Source organism: Eurytemora carolleeae, unplaced genomic scaffold, assembly GCF_000591075.1.
Source record: "Eurytemora carolleeae unplaced genomic scaffold, Eaff_2.0 scaffold315, whole genome shotgun sequence".
Classification (NCBI taxonomy): domain Eukaryota; kingdom Metazoa; phylum Arthropoda; class Copepoda; order Calanoida; family Temoridae; genus Eurytemora; species Eurytemora carolleeae.
In genome coordinates this window covers 177-22,365 of record NW_019396843.1, presented here as the reverse complement: position 1 = coordinate 22,365, position 22,189 = coordinate 177, and the positions used below count along the sequence as shown (strand labels likewise).

At 37.8% G+C, this 22,189-nt stretch overlaps 1 protein-coding gene across 2 annotated transcripts in view; it reads left to right on the top strand.

Annotated features, from left to right (window-relative positions):
* Nucleotides 1-21,488, top strand: part of LOC111709305 (DNA repair protein XRCC1) — a 34,992-nt gene extending 13,504 nt beyond the window's left edge. For both annotated transcript variants that reach the window (XM_023482936.1, XM_023482935.1), the window contains exon 17: nucleotides 21,384-21,488. In XM_023482936.1, coding sequence (XP_023338704.1) covers nucleotides 21,384-21,473 — 90 coding nt within the window. In that variant the 3' untranslated portion in view covers nucleotides 21,474-21,488. The remainder of the gene's footprint in view (nucleotides 1-21,383) is intronic.
* The last annotated feature ends 701 nt before the right edge of the window (nucleotides 21,489-22,189 follow it).

The window sequence follows — 22,189 nt, the reverse complement described above, 5'->3', positions numbered from 1 at the left end:
GTTCGTAAAATTTAATAAAATCCGCAACCAGCATAAACCCTGCAACTCTAGTAATTCTTGGAGGGTTACAATGAATTTTGTGACTAGCGAACATACAGGGTTACCCACAAAAGATGAGACGATTGAACGGAATTTATTTAGTCCGTTTTCTTACATTTAGGGTTCCTTGTAGGCTTATTTCTGTGCTTTATCATGTAGTAAACTATCAAAATACTCAATTTAATGCAGAAACCTAAAGTGGCCCTGTAAGTATGCACAAAAAAGTTACATACATACTTCTATACAAAACATACCAAGGAAGTATACGTAAAAAAGTAATTTATGAAACAAAAATGTGAAAAAAGTTGATTTTAAGCTATTTTCATTGCTATTAATCAAATATAACATTGTATAAATTGTATAAGAATTGAAGGTCGATTTTAAAATTGAAAATGAAACATTGCATTGGTTTCAATATTTAATTTGAGGTGGGCTTCTGTAATTGATTAACTCTATAACAACCAATATATAAAACTCTGAGAACTTCCCATTATGTATTGTTTTTTTAACTTATATATATTTATATATATCCTTATTTATTTATTTATTTATTTATTCTAATGAACATGAAATAAATCTGATTATATATGTTTAGTGAATTAAATCTTTTACTAAGACCGATTTTTATGATCAGCGAGAAGTATTTGAACCACATAGACTTAGTTAAACTGACAAGGACACACAATAGATAGATAGATAGATAGATAGATATATATTTGACTAAATATTTAATTAAAAGCAATTTCAATTGCACAATTTTTACATTTTAATTTAGCCAGGGCCATTGTTGGTTGTTTTGAATGAGAGGCCCTTCTGCAGCGATACATACATGTTTAATTAAAATAAACCCAAATAAAACAAAAACAATTTAGAACTAAAGTAGATTGAGGAAAAGGTTTTGAAGAATAGAGAGGAAAAGAAGAAGAAAGGATCGTGGGGGGGGGGACAATCCAGCACACAAAGTTTAAAATGTTTATGTTTTATTTTGTTTATATAGAAGTGGTTTAACTAACATTCACATTTTTCTATGGATTCTAATTCATATTTTGCTTTATCTGTGTAACAGTTGGGTTAAAAAAGGTATTTGCAGTTATATCTTCAAAAAATAAAAGAACAAAAAAATCCATGAAAATTCGCCAAAAATCTGAAAAAGAGTCCAAGATCGGATTTACTTTTTTTGATTTTTTAGACTGTTTTGAGCCATGAGTTTGCCACATCTTGCGGATATCCTCTATCAGCAGCAATATTAAACTTGTAAACAAGTCCTGGAGTAAAGAAGATAATGTCTCCTCCAACCCTGATAAGTGCGTCAACAGAAGCTACATCTACTCCAATCCAGTTTCCAGCGATAGGTGCAGGGTATCCAGGAGAATCTATATCTTCATATTTATACATCCAGTACTGATTCCCCTTAAATATATAAAGTCTAATGTCAATATTTGCAGCAGCATCTATGTTGTCAACAAGTCCATGGAATCTGTCCGAAATGTTGATAGGGTATCCAGCCATCATTGTATAAGTCTGTGAATAAGCATACAGCTGGGAACCCTTGAAGAAGTAGGTTACACCATCCTTGGTATATGATGCATCTATCCCAGAAGAAGGTAGACCAATCCATGTAGTAGAAATTAGTTTAGGATATTGAGGTGTAAAGCCATTATCTTCAGTAATCTTCCAAAACAGATTTCCTCTAAATCCATAAGTCTCATCAATCAGCTTGATTGCATAACATAGAACATGTCATACATGATGGAGTTTGTTGTTGAAGAACCATGGATTCCTTCCAAGTACTTTGTGATATATTATCAGTCTTGATGTACATCCTGTTCATCATTCCATTAACCTGTACACCTAAACATATGTACAGGGTTAAACCTACAACAATATGCATGGTAGAGCTAGGGTTGACTGACCAAGTTTAAAACTATTTAAATATTAAAGCTCAGAAATGAAAGTTTTTGCTGAGGAAACAAAACTGGGGAAATTCTCCAAAGTCTTAAAAATGGCATGACACAGTTTTATAAAAAAAAATAATCCGGGGAAAACAGATTTGTCAGAAAAGTATACTTTCCCTATAAAACTCAACTCACAGAATTTAGAATTTTGATACTTCAAATTTGAATGTTTAAAAATGAACCTAAAAAAGAAGTTCATTGTTCACATTGATCCAGCCAGCCTAGATTTAGTTCAAAAACGCATTGGGTTGGCTAAATACCAAGTAGCTTATAGACCTGCTAGTAAGAGTAAATGCATTTACAGTATAATTGCAATAGATTGTAAATCCTTGTACCAGTTTGGATCATGCAACGATTTAACCATGGTATCTTATAAATCCATGTACTGTCAAATGGTTTAACAATGATTAGCCTTCTTTAGAAAACAACCCATAGAATATATTCTCTCCTTTATTTTCAAAAACAATGAAAAAAGAAATAATATATATTTAGGTTGGTGGAGTGGTTGGGAGAAGACTGTGACAACAACCAGCAAACAAAAACTCGAGTTAAAATCGATTAAAACTCGACTTTTGTCTTCCAGAAGTGGAGTTCTAATCAAGTTTAAAAGTGGAGTTTTCATCTGCAATAGTCGTGCCATATCTGGATGAAAACTCAACTTTTCACTAAGTTGGGGGGTTGTAAAAATCGATGTCGACTGGATGATTTCTTGATGATTTTTGGATGATTTCTGGATGATTTCTGGATGATATTTGAATGATTTTTGGGTAATATCTGGATGATGAGAAGTAGAGTTTTAATCATATTTTAAAGTGGAGTTTTTTTCTGCAATAGTTGTGCCATATCTGGGTTAAAACTCGACTTTTCATCAAGTTGGGGGGTTGTAAAAATTATTGACTGGGTAATATTTGGACAATATGTTGGTGATATATGGATGATATCTGGATGATATGTGGGTGATATATGGATGATATGATGCTGATATTTGGATGATATGTGGGTGATATCACCAATCCAATCCAGTATTCTTCTTCACAAATTCTCCTCCATCTGTAATAATCTAAATTAACACTCACACATACATACAGCACACATCTTTAACAATTATATATTCAGTATGTGTTATACTGTATTAACTTACCATGATACCTGTTACAAGACTGTCTAAGTGGAACTTCTATTTATCAAAAAATCAAGAATTTACTGACATTGATTCTAATGAAAACATCAATTTACTCCAAAATAAAATTTCTTACATATCAATTCTTTTTAAAAATCATCAAATATTATTATATTCTCACTTGAAAATGCATTTTTGTGCAGTTGAGGTTTCGTGAATATATTGACACAGAAACTGGGATTCAAAAAGTCGAGTTTAAGTCGAGTTTATGCACCCAGATTTCAACCAGCTAGTGACTGGAGTTCAAAGGTGGAGTTAAATTTAAGTTTAAGTGGAGTTTTGAAATCCAAGTTTTCACTCTGACTTGGTAAAAAACTGGGATTCTAAAAGTCGAGTTTAAGTTGAGTTTTTTCACCCAGATTTCACCCAGCTTGTTACTTTGTAAAAACTGGGATCAAAAAGTCGAGTTTAAGTTGAGTTTATGCACACATATTTCACTTAGCTGGTGACTGGAGTTCAAAAAAGGAGTTAAAATCGAGTTTAAGTGGAGTTTTGAAGTGGAGTTTAGGACAACTAGTTATCATCTAGAGTTGTATCATCCAGTTGTGTTTCCTGGGGAAGACAACATGTCCTTTGCTTATGTAAAGAATAACTATTATTTTAACATTTTTTTTCGTTGAATGGCACAAATTCCTCTGAGCTACGTCCTTGTCTAATTTAAACGAAAACTTAAACTAGTTGAGAAATACATAGCTATTATTCATTTAAATATTTAATTTACCTCAAAAATAAGCTAACTAGAACTTCACAATGCAGTAGATAACCGCCAATTAATTAGAAACAAAAGAATATATAGCGTCCTTTCTCAATGCCGTTGATAATGCACTGGTTTGTGCTATAGTCATCTTTGTGTAGTGGCTAGGGTGGAACCGGGACTCAGAGAAAACTATTTTGCTGTTTTGCAACCTCAGAGATTGTCCTAATGTAAAGTATATAATCTAGCGCGTAGTGTTTACTCGGGCCTGACCGCAAGCTTCTCTACTATTAGCTTGATCCATAATAAGTACTCAGAATCAAGTCTTCAAATTTTATTGACACACAGAACTTCAATCTAACAATAAAATGATTGACGTAACTACAGAAAAGCTTTAGATAATCAATAATACTCGTCAAATAACAATCAGAATCATAATCAAACGTTATCTAGGCATTGAAAACTGTAGCAAGAAGACAAATCAAGAATAAATATAAACAAAATCAATACAAAATCCAATAAATTTTAATAAATTTATTACCACATTCGTCCTTCCGTCACTTCATAGGTAAATCAAATATATCACAGAGACATAAATCCTTTCTCTGTGAAATAAACAGGTATACTGATTAAATTCTAAACACAGTACAGAATGTGCGTGGGTTATATAATACAAAACTAGATAAATCAGGTTTGCTGGCTTGGATCTTCTTAGAAACAACCATACAGAGTTCAGGGGTACATAACTGCACAAACAGGGGTGCTTTACAGACTTTAATCACCCTGTGAAGGATGCAAAATACTCCTCAACCAAGCTTGAAAGAAAAATAGTTCTCCTTGCACCCCGCAACCGGAATCAATCAATCAACACACCTGACTCCAAACCTGAAAAAAATCACTAAATTTCACTAGTCCTTCAACTACAGGCTAGGTTTTATAATCACAAGTATCCTCATCTAGAAATCCATCTCATCCCTATGGATCTCGAATTCAAACTCAAGATCTCTTGGAAAGCCACCTGAGGCACTCCCTTGATCAGCTTATCATAGGTTCTAGGTCTAAGAACTACCCACCTAGAACTCCTCGAATCCGCGCTCATCCTCTTCTTCCTAGATCCCAAAAGCTGAGATACTGACACCACACTGCTCAGAACAGCAACCTCAAGATCCTACTCCACTACCTCCATCAAGACCTCATCATCCTCCTGTAATATCACAACATCCACCAATCCCTCCTCCTGCTGAAGCCCGTTGACGAGGTCTTTGAGCTCAATCCTAGCTTGAGAAGGACCTGGAGCAGGCTGAGACGGAGACCAGCCAGACGTTTCCTTAACAGTTGGAGCTACTGCAGCAGCCTTCAGAGCTCTCAACTTCAACCTCTTCACCTTCCCTGGTTTAGATCCAGTCTTACTGCCTGGCCTCTTAACCCCAGAGTGTTTCTTCCAACCAGGAAGAACAGGCACATCCTCTCTCCATTTAGTTCTCTCTTCAGACTCCCAGTCCGAGGTCAGATTAGTTAACCAAGCCACTCTCCTCCTCCTGACAACAGCTTCAGTCTTAATCTTCTCCAACCCCACCTTCTCCTCAGCAAACGAGTGGGCCACCTCTTGGTTCAACATCCTCTCCACTCCCTCAATCTCCACCACTTTCTCATCAAAAATCCTCAAGTGGCACAGCCTCATCCCGTCATAAAGATTCCCATTAAACCTCTGGAATCCAATATCCCTACTCATCCTGATGAAGAACTTCTTCAGGCACCTGGGATTCATCCTGGCCCACTCCAACAGGGACCAGCCCCAAGACCACCCCATCTCTGAGCATTTTCTCCTGATATCCTTGCTCTTTGCCTTGAACTCCAGCAAAGGGAACTTAACTCCAGAAAGTCTAGACATCCCTCAAAGCCCATAAACAGGACCTCTCTAAGTTTAATCACCTACTTCATCAAGGCTCAGACCAAATCTAGAATACTCCTTATCTCCTTCGCCAGGTACCCGGATCACTCTGTCATCAGACCACCGTATCTTGGCTTGAGCAAGGACTCCCATCTGCACCAAAAACCACTCTCGGCACTGCAGCAAATACTTACAGCCTCCAGAGGGTGGACTAGGCCAGTCTACTAAGATCTCCACCCAGAGTTTAATCAATGTATCTCAACAACTTCACCATCTCCTCCCTGGTCTGAGCCAACTCCTTCGTTGTCTGATGGTTCTCCACCCCCTCCAGAGACAGCATCAGGAACTCCAGGAACCAGTCCACGGCGGTGCTCTGATCACATTTCAGGAACCTGCAAAGAACATCCAGATCTGGAAAGACATCCCTTAGCAATAATCCAGCAAGGAAATTATAAGTCACTAATCCGAACTGAATATCTCCTAGTGCATAACACTTCAGTGAGTCTGGAACCTGCTGCCATCTAACACCCCAACATTCATCCCCAGTAGAAACATTCTTATTCAACAAGGTTCCCTGGATTTGAACACTCATGGTGGTCATATTCCTGAACTGGAACTTGTATCCAGACAGCACAGCAAGAGTAGTCAGGTCAATAAACCCTCTCTCCAGTCTATCCTCTACCCCGGAGAATAAAGAGTAGAACTCCTCCACTCCCCAAATATCTCTACAGATTGCTAATCCAGCAGACACGAGGAGATCACGGAGTATCTCAATAATCCCAGGCTGCACCAACATCTTCTCCAGGATATAATTCTTTCCCTTATCACGCTTCAGATCCAGAGATATCAAACATGTCCAAGTAATCCCAGTCCCGAACATGATCTTTCCATACATCCTTGGAAAACCCGTAGATCACATCTGTGTTTAAGGATCGCTTACTTGGGGTCAATGCTGATCTTCCCAGGCATCCTCAGAGTATCATGAAAATTTGTCTGAGTTCTGCACTTCCACTGGTCTAGCTCCTGCATCCTCTCGATCCAGCTTCTCACTTCTTTAATCTCCTGGTCTGAGCTTACTCCACAAACTAGCTCCCGAACCTCGATCCTATGCAACATATCCAGGTTCAATCCTCTGTAGAGTTGGTACTTCTCCAAATCCTCCAGTTTAGGATACCTCCACCCCTCGATGTTCTTCACCTCCTCCACCAGGAAATCTAGCAAGGGAGCATCCACAGGTAGAAACTGCTCCCTGCTCAGGATACTGGGTTGGTCCAAACCACTCCTGGATACTCGGGATAGATACAGCTTTAGTCACTACCAGTATTGATCCTTGGTTTATACCCCAGGATCTCAGCCACCATGTCCACCTTGTTCCCAATCCTCTTTTCGCCCCACACCTTTGTCTCCTGCTTAGGAATCAACATCCTTATCCTTAGGGAAAACTCCTGACTCCTCTGCTCGAGTAATCTCTTCTTAATCCTTCTCCGGAACTCCTTGTCGTCAGTACAACATAAATTACGTCCTATTGGTTTACCAGTGATTACAGTTAAATTGACTCTGTTTATTAAGACACTAGCCCCCCCAGACTCATTGCAAACATTAGACATCAGTATAATTTGGCTCCAGGAGCTATTACTCCAGAGTCCTAGATAATCTTGCACACTCATTAAAATGATCATGAGTGTTACTAGACATTTCTCCTACAGAATACACTATACTGATGTCTCTCAGACTCCTAACCACAGTTTGCTCAGACCCCTTTGACTTAATAGAATAACTCAAAGTCACCTTGAACCCTTGGACTCCCACAACCTTACCAAGTTTTCAATATATTGACTCTTTAGTATAACTAGCATCATTAAACACAAATATAACAATATCACTGACCACTGGTAACCTGCTTGAATTTATCCACTTACTAGGACGTAAGTTCAACAAGTGTACATTATGTATAAAGGACTGATACCATTGCTGATAGATAGAATGGTTCCTGTTAAGGAGTTTAGTAAAATTTGCATTAATTTCCAAATCAATCCCATTGCCCTCAAGGATCTATAATTATTTCTCCCCAATTTTAATCTATTTGGAGTTATAATCTCATAACCCAGAGCAATATCATTGGAAGTATCTCCCCTTGCTATAGGCAAATTATCAATTGTATTGGATATCCTTGAGAATAATGTATCCTATTGGAGGCAGGTCATAAGCACAGAAATATCGACTCCTAGCTTCTTCAGGGTTTTTCTCAGAACTCTGATCCTTCTTTCCACATGTCCTTTCTCCGAGTGAGCTTTTGCATTGGAGACTATAATCTTGATCACTAGATCATCATGAACCATTGCATCCAAATCTTGTACCGAGAATTTTGCATACTGTAATGCCTTGAGCTGAGTTCCATTATCAATGTAGATAAAACCAGGGACTCCATATCTATTCGCTCTAGTGCAGCACAAACATCCTGGGTTTCAATACCTTCTAGAGCCATTATATTCATTGCTTCAGATAGCAAACATACTATTACCAGTCCATAAATCTTGAAAACCTTCCTAGACCTCTTGAAGGGTTGACCTTTGAACCCATAGCAAATGTCCATCATGCAAGAATGGAAGCACGGAGTTAAAACTGTCCTTGCTTTGGGATGGTTTGCCAATCTTAGTTTCAGGGTCTTCTTCTCCATTAATCTGCACTTAACGCAGTCTGCAATCCCTCTCTTGATTAACCGTCTCAATCCCTTCACTACTCTCATTTTCTTATGAATCTTGCATACTTTGGTTTCCAAGGAGGCATGGACATTGGACTTAGTATGGACATACATCAAATAGGAATACAACACTGGAGAATCTGGTAGATCCACAGGAATCCATCCCAGTATCTCATGCTTGTCTAAATATCCCACCTGATCCGGTTCCTTGGTTTTGAATTGAAACTCTGAAGATAATCTTCCTTCTTTGTACAACAATTTCATCCTGGATCACAAATCTTTTCATCTCGGCAGGTTTTATACTTTTTTTCACTCTCTCCGACTCCCATCTTAAGAAATACTGCTCCGCTTTCTCGTCTTCATTCCTTGGATCCCATCTATGCTCACCTAACGTACTTCGTTCTCCAACCCTGCATATATCCTGTTAACCTCATTACTCTCCTCCATCCATGGAATACAGGATCAATAAGTAACTCTGCTACTCCACTGCCCGCTTAAGCCGCAAGAACAGAGAATTCCAGGTTTTCATTTGTGGTCTTCAATTCCTCTTTTACATCCTCATTATCTGCTGAAAATTCCTTCATAAAAGATTCTGGAAAACACTCTAGCTTAACCTTCTCTTCAGTTTTCTTATCAAAGTTGAGATCCTCATATGACGTCAGGGGCATTTCAGACCTTTCTCTTTTCATCCAATTTAAACCCTCAATCCAGTCTGATCCCTTGAATACATTTTCTGCTTAAATCTTGTGTTTCTTGGTTAACAAGTCTGCTAGGTTTAATGATCCATCTATGTGAAATAAGGAGCTAGTTTTTGCCACAGTTGTCCATTCAAATAATCTTAAAATCGTCATTACCCGATTATAGATGAATAACCTTAGCTTGATGGAATCATTGCTTCATCAACTCAGAGCAATTGTTGAATCAGTTACATAAATTACTTCTCCAACTTCTTAACCCAGAGCAGATTTTACCATAAACGCCAGCTCTGCACATAAAAGAATTGCTGATAACTCATTTCTCGGAATGGTTTCCTTCATTATCTTTGATTGTGTAGCTAGGAGAGAGCACAACCAGACGCCTGGGCTTATTTCCCTGCCTGCATAGAGAGCCGCAAATTCTGCAGCATCCGCTAAACACAGCAATCTAATCTTTGAATCACACGTTTTCTTACTTGGCAAACAAAATCTTGGTATTGTTATCTCCGGTAGATTTACATATCCTTTCAGAATTTGTCTCCAGATCTCTTGGTCTACCTCCGGTAATATTTCATCCCCTTCCTTTCCTTTTTATAAACCAGTTAGCAATTTCATTTGGAGTTTTACAGGTTCAAGAAAACCACAAGGATCATAGAACTCCGATATCTTTCCCACCATTAAGCTCCGGGTTAACTTTATACCAGCTAGTAATTTCTCTGCATCCAATGTAGTCTTGACAGGTTCAATGTTAGGTTTCTGTTCTCCTCTTATTTTCTTGTTAAGGTTCAGCTCTCCTAATCCTGGTGATCATTTGTCCTTCTCCGGGTCCCACTTATAGCCTAGGAGTTTCATAGAGCAAACCCTGCCTGTCTGACTGTACTGACTATTCCATACCATGCTCGAACCATAACCCATATATCAGGTTCTTCTCAGGGTTAAGCTCCTCTCCGTACAAAAATAAAGAGTAAGGTAATGAAGGATCATCCATATCTAATTGGTTGTACAATTTGCTGATGTCTGATCTCCATATATGCTCCAAACACTGGCATCAAATCATTATATTAAATATCAGTCCAATCCTGTTCTCCCCTTTGGCTAGGATCTCATTCCTTTTGGTCATGGACGGATCTTCCACCATGCAAACAGGCGTCGTCACAGAGTCCATCTTCATTACTAGTCTCCAGGGATTAAAATGTTGGAATGGTGCGTCCTCAATCATCAATCTCTTACTCTCCTTCATGTCCTCCAGCTTGACCATGAACCCCTTCTCCACCAAGTCCTTGTGAACCACCCTCATCCCGTCCTTGACTAAATTAGATTTCTTGCACTGAGTCTTGTACACTTTCAATGCCTGCCCATAATTACTTGGGTTATTATGCACTGATGACAAGTATTCAACAGGATCCTTTAGAAATATATAATTTACCGTTACTCTTCTGTTGTTGAGGTCTATCTTCATGCTCTCCTCGATGACCTGCTGCTCCCTGGCTTCTCTCAGTGATATAGCAGTCCGTTTATTTGAAGTTTTGCAAGTCAAACATTTTGCACACTCTGCACATCTAAATCCTGCCTTATCTTCTGATTCTTCATCATCCAGAGCATTTATCAATCTTGCAATAGGAACCCGAGCTTTGTAAACACCAGGGTTGAGAGTCTCTATCTTCGCTCCTCTGTCTCCTATATCCAGGGCTATATCGATATTGGGAACTGGAGAACGAGACTCCTCCGCAAAATCATCCAAATTCCCTGAATTTTTACCTTTTCCACTGTTCAATAAACCTCCATTTGATCTCATACACACATCTTTCTCAGTCCTCAAGTTCCGATCAGTCGTCTTCTCGATATCGATATCAATATCACGAATTGGAGAACGAAACTCCTCTGCGATTTTATCCAAATTCCCTGTCCCTTTTATGTCTCCAGGTTTTAATATTGTCCTCACATTCATGCATTCCATCTCTTCAGTTTCTGCATTCAGTAAATTCAATTCCTTTTTGATCCGAGTAATTTTCTCGTCCAGGGCTATATGGATATCACAAGTTGGAGAACAAAACTCCTCCACAATATCATCCAAATTCCCTGCATCTTCATATTCCAGCTGATTAAAGGTCCATGATCAGACATCTAAAGGATTTTACTATTTCTATCAGTTTCTCATGGTCATCCAAAGAGTCTTCAAAATCCTCCAGCATATCTCCATTACAATCCAGAATATCTTCTTTCTTTATCTGGTATGTGTTCACTGACAATCCTAGTTTCTCATTTGTCCTGAGTAACAACGCTCCTCAGTTTCAGTCTCCAGGTCCTCAAAGATCCTTTCTCTTATTAAAAAAACTGCATTTGAAATCTCTGATCGTTTTCCATTATCTGCCTTCATGAACGATCTATGAGGTCCAGCAAATATTAATCTAGATCCATAAATGTCCTTGAAAGGACTCATATATACAGCTATCCCTGAAGGTAATACCTTGATTAATACAGGATCCAGGTTTGTGTTCTTGATCCATTGTAGGAGATGTACCTTGGAGCCACCAACCTTCTGAGGGAGTATATGGTCATTCTCTTCATCCACAGCCTGATCTCTGTACTCCTGGCATATGTCAGACAGATCATATGTGCCAAAGCCTCCTGTAACATCATGATCTCACCTTGTTACCTCCAACCACAGTTAAGCTAGTAGGCCTACTGGATACCTTCTGCATCCATAAATGATATGGATGTTAGCTCCTCTTTTAAGAAAAAAACCAGAGCTTCAGTACTTTCAATCTTTATAGTCTGCATCAGATAACAAGAATGCTCCAAAACTTCAGGTATAATGCATTCAGGATCGACATCTATATTCTTTCCTGTCTCCGAATCAATAGACGGAGCAGGTTTATCTTCAGACTTCTTCTGGTTCCATCCTAATGCATTAGCTCCAGGTCCCATTGAGAATACTTGAAAGGTAAAATTTGCAGCAAACATTATCAATGAATCCATCACCACCCCTCCTAGACTTCCCAAATATTTCTCCAGGTCCTTTTTCATCTCAGGGAATGGAGCTCTCAAGTTGGCATGTTCCTTTCTCTTGCAGAACAGGATGGGCAGCGGAGCTAAATTCTTGCTCATAGCCCAGGTTGTACAACCTTGGCATTTTAACGTCTCCGGAACCTTTGCTTCAAAACTACACCGTTGATTCACACATATATCTTTTGGCTGGATACACGCATAACAGATCTTGCCCTTCTCAATTTTGCTCCATCTATCTCCAGGACTCAGGGAAAAGAACTCAGCACAGGTACTCATCTCATATTTGTAGCCAGTGGACAAGGGAACTTTAAGTTGGCCTGGTACCACTTACCAGTGTTTAACAAAGCTATAAAAGCTCTGGCATCATTTTCATCCTCGGTCTTCTTCCTATTCTCTTCTCCAACCTTGTATGCAGACTTGGGTTTCGGTTTTGGCGATCTTGGAGATCTCAGAGATCTTGCCCTAGTACTACCCTCGAAACCAGAACTCGTCCTTAGGAAGTCATGAGGACATCAATAATTACCAATGGGACGTCTGGCGACGTCGTATTTTAAGTGTTGAGGACCTGTTGAGGACGTTTAACACAAGGATTCTTATGTCCTCACAACCTAATTTTCAAAGTCGAAATGACGTCACTTTGGATGTCCAAATGACCAAACTTTTGACGTCCAAATGACTAAAGTTTTGACGTCCAAATCACCCAACTAGATATTTATCTATCCTATTTATTAACCACTGAGCAGAGCCTTTAAATTTCAGGTGGAGACATCTAGTGGCGAAACTCAGAAGGTCCTAATTTGACCTAATATGACCTAAATCCGACTTAAGGGCACATGGTTAGGTTGTGACCAGTTATGACCAGTTTGGTAATCCAATCTGACTAAAAGGTCAAGTTATGAACAGTTAGGACCAGCTAGGTAAAGCAACCAAGTCCGACCTAATCCAACCCAATCCAGTAAGGTCTCTTGACTTAACTAAACCAATCTAGACCAAATCCAACCTAAGTAGATTGGTCAAGTTAAGACTAGTATGAGACCAGTTAGGTAACTCAACCTAACCCGACCTAACCTGACCAAACACAACCTAGGGGGACTGGTCATGATCCAACCAGTTAGGTCTCCTGACATAACTCAACCAATCACGACCAAATCCGACCTAAGTTGATTGGTCAGGTTAAGACCAGTATGAGACCAGTTAGGTAACTCAACCTAACCCGACCAAACCTGACCAAACACGACCTAGGGTGACTGGTTATGTTCCGACCAGTTAGGTCTCCTGACATAACTCAACCAATCTTGACCAAATCCAACCTAAGTAGATTGGTCAGGTTAAGACCAGTAGGAGACCAGTTAGGTAACTCAACCAAATCCGACCTAACCTGACCAAACATGACCTAGAAGGACTGGTCATGTTCCGACCAGTTAGGTCTCCTGACATAACTCAACCAATCTCGACCAAATCCGACCTAAGTGGATTGGTCAGGTTAAGACCAGTATCAGACCAGTTAGGTTATTTGACCTAACCCGACCTAACCTGACCAAACACGACCTATAGGGGAACTGGTCATGTTCCGACCAGTTTGGTAATCTGGCATAACCCAACCTAACCTGACCTAACACGACCTAAAGGGACTGGTCATATTGCGACCAATTTGGTAATCTGACGTAACCCGACCTAACCTGACCTATCTTGACCTAATGGGACTGGTCATGCGACGTCACTGGTTTCTAGGGTAGTGATCTTCTCAGATTCTCTTGTTCCCTCACTTTTGTTTCTCTCTATGATACACAGATTCTTGAAAATTCTTGTAATCCAATCCAGCTCTAGTCATCTCTGTGATTCAAGCTGCGCAGGTCTCAGCAGGTAATATTAAAGATAAATTGTTCAGGGTTGCTCTTGAGTAAACACAATTATCCAGTTCCAGTCTATCTATCCCTACAACTCCATCCTCTGCATCGCTCCAGAAACATACGCATAAAACGAGAACTTGTTATTATTATTAGCAGCACCAGGTTTAGGTTTCCTACTCAAATCATTGATTATATCACTGATAATCCAGGAAACTCCTCCATAATTCAGGATCAGCCAGTCCCTCATTTCTCCATACGAGTCCGAAATGTTGATCAGCTTGCTCTTGATCTCCTTGGATAGGTGCTTATTGTACAATCTATTAGCTTTCTGGATAGAATTTCACCAGCCCTAGTAAGCAATCTCAGCAGATTCCAAAAATTTGTAAATTGTAACCTTAACATTGTCAGAGAATACCCCCACGTCTGATGAGTCTCCCTTGGATGTATTGATGCTGTGAACCTCGGCCTTGTTGTACAGCTCCTCCACCTTCAAACACCAGTTCTCTGCCGAATCCAACAGCTCATTTAATACATCACAATAGTCAGAATCCATGCCAGAGAAGGTGACATATTTTTTGTAAAGATTTCTGGATATTTCCAACTGCAGCATGGATAGCAGGAACATAGGTGGTCTTATGCTTCTTTATAAGTGAAATATCCTTAGAACTGGAATTCAAATTATTTGAGATAATATGTTTTAATTGTTTCTCAGCAGGTTCTATCCCCTTTCTCACAATCTCTCTCTCCCTGGAACTAGTCTCTGTTTGTCTCTGATCTCTCTCCGGAGCTCTAGGTTCCAAGATAGTAGCACTGACGGAGTTATTAACAACTTGCTCTGACTGATCAATCACCAGACCTCTCAATCCCTCCGTGGCATGTCTACTGGAGTCCAGTGAACCACTGAGCTCTTCAATCTCTGCTCTCATCCTATTCACGGCCAGACCTGGAGAACTATCACTAATAACCTCTTGAATCGAGTTAATGATTTCCACAGGAACCTCTGGTGTTGCCTGAGCAGTGATATCAATGACAATTCTTGAATCCTCTCCACTTTCTCATCCAGTTTAGCATCCAGTTTATCCACATTGAATTCCAGCTTATCTAATCACTGCTCGGTTTTCAATCTTTGACAAACCTCCGAACTATTAGACTTCAGATCCTCTTTATCTCCTTGTAGGGCCTTGTACATCAATTCAGCACCCTGCATCATAGTAGTGAGAGTACCAATTCCCTTGGAGACCTTGTCCACTTTCCTTTCCACCAGTTTTTGTCTAAACTTCATCAATTTCATCCAATATTCAGAATGAGTCTCCAAGCTGGGATCTCTATCTAATCCTGGTATATCAGTTAAAATCTTATCCACTGATTTACTGAAATCTAGGTCCATAATCCTTTTGGCAGGGATTTAATCAGGAAGAGGGATATGAGGGGTATTCAGTCTGTGGGGACCAGGTTCCGATAGCACGGACCCTGTTCCACCCATTACTGTTCCTCTTATCCTGGTAGGTGATCTGCTCCTGATTCCAACTCCTACATCAGTAGCTGCTATTCTCCAACTTGGGGTGTTATGAGAGTATGGATCCTGAGGATTAATCAGTCTAGTGGGTTCAGGTCCCGATGGAACAGGTCCTGATCCTACCATTACTGGATTACTATCCCTGGTCACATTCAGATTCTCTCTCCCTTTGTAAATGGGTGCATATACTGTACTATAAGGAGATTGTCTCTCTACTGGTTCATCATCATGGAATACATAGTCAAGATCATAGCTTCTTATCATCAATTCTTGATGACGATTTGCATCGGCTCCTTGTGCCGGAATATGTTCATCAGGATAATAGGATTCTCCTTGCTTCTCCTTAGATATTTGCTTCGCTCCTCTCCAGATACTGTTCAATCTATTCTTTTAACTAGCAAGCTCCCCAACAAAAGAAAAATCCCCCTGGGTAATAAAACTTCCGAGATTTTTTGCTCAATGTCCTCATAAAACGCATTATGTCTACTTTCAATGACATCTGCCGTTTGTGCGGAATTGCATACAAATTCTTCCCACTTAAATATTAAGCTGGGTAAAATCTTTAGTCTTACATCAGTAGAATTAGAACCCCTTTGGACCTTGTGCGGATCCTGGATTCTTAGCGTATTCCCTGACCACTCTCATAATTATCATCAATAAAACCCGAAATGTTAATTTGAGGAGAAGATAGGCATCTATCCGCATTAAAATTATTAAATCTGTTAATTGGTACGGCTTCTGGCAAATTTAAAGTACTACTCTGTCTATCCCCTTCCCCTTCTGACGTAGACCTTTTTCTCGCTGCCCCCCGCATGGCTCAGGTTTAAATTTATCAGATCCAAAAATCTTATAAAAATCTCTTTTACTCTTTGCTCCCTTCGTAAATTTCCGAATATTAATCTGGCAATTACAAAGAGATCAAGAAGATAAATGAAATCTAAAATATTAAGTCTCAAACTCAAATCTTAAATCTTAAGCTCAAATAAAAATCTCCGCCACCCTTCGTAATCTTTCCGTATAGTAATCTGGCAGATTCTAAGAGATCAAGGAGATAAACGAAAATGTAAAAATATTAAGTCTCAAAACTCAAATCTCAAATTCCGATCTTAAACATTTTTACTATTTTATAAAACTCGTTTTTTTTAATCTCAACATTTGTTTAAGAGATTCTGTTGATGAAAGTGATGAAGAAATATATGAAGGAAGCAGTGAACCTACAGGCAACCATACAACAGCTCAATCTACAGCTCAGCCTTCAAGTTCATCGATTACAGCAGATCAGAGACGGTTAGATAATTATTCAAATTTTCTCTTACAAAATAAATTTTGCTATTAATTAAATTAGTGGAGTATTAATGATTAATGGTTCATCCTAAGCTTGGAACCTTTGTATTGTAAATTTAGATATTGATATAGAGATCAATTCTTGATCTTACTCTTTTGTTAATCTGCAGATTAATTTTTTTTATCTTGATTCGATATCCCCCATGACAATTGTACCTAGTCAGATGTTGAAATGAGCTTTGATGAGGGGATAAAAAACTGAAATATAAGATTTAGAATTGACCCTCAAATTAAAAGTGCCCACAGTTGATAATGATATTGAGGTCAAGCAATTGGAAGTTTTTGCAAACGGTTTGATAATATCTGGCTTTTTTTGGCAATCTTAGGTTTAGTCGGATATCTATCAATAAGTTTCGCCCTCAGATTAAGTTATTGTAACCATACCCAACCCCCCTCTCTGCTGAGGATGGGTATAGATAGAGCATGGAAAATTCTTCAGAACAAATCAACCCGAACCCGGCCCCCCCTTCCCCTGCTCCAGCCACCTTATCTAGTGTTGCCCCCTACAGGGGTTGACCAGCCAGCTGGCCCCAGGATTAAGAATTGGCGGGATCTGGGTTCAGAATACAGAGAGGGAAAGAGATTGAGGAAGAAGCCAGTTGTGCGCCAGCTCTCACAAGGAGAGGATGAAACACTTCGCCAACTCACCATAAGTATAGGAGTTGTGGCATCAGTCCTCAGAGAGTAAAGGATGAAGCAATTGGCCAACTCCCCACAGTTGTAGAATGATCAATCCACTGGGAACTGCTGGGTTTGATTGGAGCTGTGAGAAAAAACCAGAAAACTCTGGTTAAAGGAGTCTTAAAACTCTGGTTAAAGAAGAGTCTTGGATCCATGATCCTAAATAGGCAAGAGCAGAAAAGATGTGCTTTTCTATAAAGCAGGCAGGGAGAATGGTTCCCATGTCTAACAAGAAGATCCCAGGAAACCAAAGCTGTGGATCTGAATGAAACTGTAGTAGCAGTATATCTACATCACTAATTTAGTTCATTGTTTTATAGTTTTATATAACTTTGTAACCTATTTCCTATTATACTTTTAATAGAAATGTTCAATAATGTTGTCTTTTATTGGTGTAAGACTATATTCGTCTAGAGCATTGTTACCCCCTTTGGGGGTATCCTTTCAAATATAACATTATAATCAAAATTATTCTTTTAGTTTTAAAGAGTTTTCCAAATGTAAAGCTCTGAATATGTTTGTAGAAGGTTTGCTGAGGATGAGGATACAGATGAGGAAATTTAGAGAATACAAAGAGAAAACATGGAGAGAGAAGATGATGATGATGATGATGATGAGGACGATGATGATGATTTGGATGATAATAATGATATTCCTGATAATCATGATTTAAAAAAGAAGAAACCCCGAAAGAGAGAGAGTCAAAGGAGAAAAGGTAAAAGTAAAACTTAGAAAGGTGTAATAAAATAAGAAGATTAACTTTTAACTTCATTGCCACATGATTTATTTTCTTAAAATCATCTTTGATATTATATGAGTCTTGAATCTTTTGTGTCACCACTGACAATGTATGTTATTGTTAAAATGTGTTAAAAAAACTATTGAACCAATTTATGATCCTAAAATATTTTCCGGTATATTTTTAAATTACTTTTATTAAAAATTCTTTTCTTAGAAATAGTCTTCTAAAGAAAAACAAATTGAAAGAAACATAAAAGTAGCAGAACAAAAATAACTTGAACAATAAATTTTCAGAAAGTTGATTGTTGAGAATAGGAAAGAACAAAAGGTAAAATTTGAGAAATTTATTTACATCAAGAAGATTTTTAAGGATATTTAACTATTTTTAACTTTCATGTGCAAATTAACTTTGATTTAATTTGATTTTTTATGGACAGGCTTGTGGAAGACGATGCCTGGCCGCGTTAAACAAGTTCCACAAGATTCAACAGAATGAGATAGAACGGATACGGGGCATAGTTCTCATACATTAACATCTACACGTGTGATATCGACATTGACTCATGTTCTGAACCCTCTAGTTATAAGTTATAGGAAATATATATATACTGGAAGTCATCTATGAGTATTCATTAGAGTCTGACTCACGTCCTCTATATTGGTGACCCCCAACTTTGAACATACAGTTAAACGCTATCCAGTTTCGTGATTTTTTTAAAACTTTGAACTTTAAGTGATACATCCGAGCATCATGACCGACCAGAAAGAAACTCCAACCGAGTTCGTCGCCAAAGTCTCCGTCAAGCTCCCAGATTTCTGGACAGAGGACCCCGACCTATGGTTCCTCCATGCAGAGGCGGCCTTCAGAAACGCCCAGATCACACAGTCAATAACCAAATTCGACCACATCGTACAGAAACTTCCCCAGAAGATTATGGTCTCAGTACGCGGCCTGATCATGGGTTCTGCTGCCTCCTCAGAAACCCCTTACAAGGATTTAAAGGCCAAACTCGTCTCCTCGTATACTCTATCGTGCTGGCAGAAGGTTTCCAAACTAATTCATCACCCTGGGCTGGGAGACCGACGCCCTACTGCTCTCATGGACGCCATGTTGGCCCTTCTCCCAGAGGACGAGAAACCAGGTTGCTTGTTCCAGGGTTTATTTCTGGAGAGGTTGCCCGTCGAGATGAGGGACCATCTAGTCTCCAGGGAATTCAAAAACCCTAGTGAGATGGCGTTATATGCTTGGTGGGGGAAGGGGTATTTATTGAAAGAATTCTCCATAATTAACGAGAGAATGGAAATTTACAAAATCATCGAATTTTTTTTCTTAGTTTGACAAATTATTTAACACTAGAAATTACGCTTTTAGTTCCTTCCTTGATTTATCTTTAAATTTTCAAAATATTAGAGAGAGTAAAAAAAATACAGAAACTATACTTTCCTCTAACTTAACCTCCCTTGGGACGATTTAGTAAAATAACCACCTGCTCTGCAAAGTTTTTGAGAAAAAAATTCGCACATTTTTATCTTAAGAGAAAAAAATAGTTGATTTGGAGTAGAGAAAAAAAAAATATTAGGTAAAAAAGGAACAAAATAATTTGAAAATATATACCCTATCTCATCATTTCTTAAAAATGTCATTAAAACATAAAAGATGTAGAAGTAAGAACAATGCACTATTTAAATAATAATTATATACATCTTTCAATAAATCAAACAAAAAATGTTATAAAATAGAATTTTTTTTAAAACCCGAAATTTTTATAAGCATTGAATATGTTATAAAAGATAAAAGAAACAAATTTAAAGTTAGATTTGATTATGATCAAAACAGGTCAAAATAAAAAAGTTTTATTAAAACATTCAAAATGTCATTTAGTTTAAATTGGTTTTTATAATTCAACCAAACCATTATAAAGTTTCAACAAAAAAATATCCAAAACAATGATTTATTTGAGCAGAACAGGGTGTTAATTTTAAATTTAGGATGTCTCAAAAAATCTTTACAGTAGAGGTTTTGGGTGTGTGGAGGGGAAATGTTCGTTCAATTTTAACAGTCAAGGTGTTTGGAATGCTCTATTTTTCAGTTATCTGAAGGTGTCAATTTTTTCACATCACACTTTATTTGTTACAACCGCTTCTTTGAGTATAAGGCAAAAATGTAAAAAATTTGAAAATTTGTTGCAGAGATGGGTTTTATGAAAAAAAAATAGCTGTGGACTGTATTGATTGTGTTTCAAAAAAGAAATATTTGAATAATTATTGTCGACTGAGCAAAGTTCTTACGATCTATCGTGAAATCATAGCTTTCTTTTAGTTTTTAATGCTAATTATATCTTTTATTCCATTTTGAGAGGATTAATATCCCATGTAATTTGAAATTGTAATTTGAAAAACTTCTAGGCTATTATTTCTCATACCTTCCTGGGACATTATAAAAAATCACATGACTAAGATTTTCACTGAAAAAAAGCATTTATAATTTATTTCTAAATATATACATAAAAAACTGGCTGAAGGGCCCGGTGTTGCCAGTGAAAAAAAAGTTTAAAGAAAAAAAAATTTGGAAAAAAATACCCCACGGCCACCCATGAGTGTCCACAAAAAATTTCAGTCCAAGCGATCCAGCTGCCGTTAGGCCGGCTATATGCAACATATATATATATGAATGTCTTGTTTTATTATATAGATTTTCTAATTTTGGATTTATGTCCTGATGTGAAAACTTTTGAGTTGTTATTTCCTGGACTAAGCAGTTAGATTAGATTAATTTCTCTTGGAATCCAGCAGAGATAACTATATATCTAGGGATCAAGGGTACCAGAGGCATAGTCAAGGGGGCTAAGCCCTCCCCTCGACCAGTGAAATCTATGGATTTCAGGGGGTTTAAGGCTAAAATGGGTGCTAAGCCCCCCCCCCTCGTAAGAAAAAAATGTAAGCCCCCCCTGTATAAATTCCTGACTACGCCCCTGAAGGGTACTGTCGTAAAAAGGGCATTGTCATCTTTGCTTGGAAGGTCACTTGAAATTACGCTTACAGTCCCTTTAATTTCACACTCAAGTTTTCACCTCTGATTTGATAAAGGAGATTGATACCAATGAAGATGAGAATAAAGAGAACAAGATCAGAGACAACACATCTAATATGAAGACCAATCATCACAAACAAATGTAAGTTTATTAAATGATCCTACATTTTTATAGAATGCAAATATATTTTTAAATGATTTCTTTTTGGCTGAAAATTGGTTTGAAGTTTGTCCAAGATTCCAGTAATGGCAGGGTATGGTGGTTGAACTGAGATTGCAGTGTTGTAGACAAATTTTTTCGGATTCATTTGAGACATATAAAACGTTTTAAAGATATATTATAACTGAGATTAGAGAATCGTTTTTTCTTTAATTATTAAATAACAATGACAAAAAATGTAACAAAAATGCTACAATAGGCTAATTAGTTGCTTAAGAACAGGTTGAGAAAATTAGTTTCTGTGATCTTCCATTATTCAAAAAAAATTTGCTGCAGATTTTCTGGAATTTTATTGAAAAGATGACATTTGAAGAATTTTAAGAAATCTTCGAACAAATTCATAGAACATAAGAAATTCAATATAATGCTGAAAACGAAATAATTGATTCTAACATTGATTTATTGATAAATTTCTTTTGAGAAAAATGTTCCTAAACATCCAATTAGTTTACTATAGAATTTTTACATTATTTTTTGTCGTTGTTATTTATAATTTACAAGAAAAAAACAATTCTCAAAACGTATCTACCCAAAAAGACGATTTTGAACATAGACTTTGTGCTCAAATTCAGTTATTATAGATTTTTGAAACCATAGGTTTATTTATTTATCCACTTTCAGAAAGTAAAACAAATCCCGGGT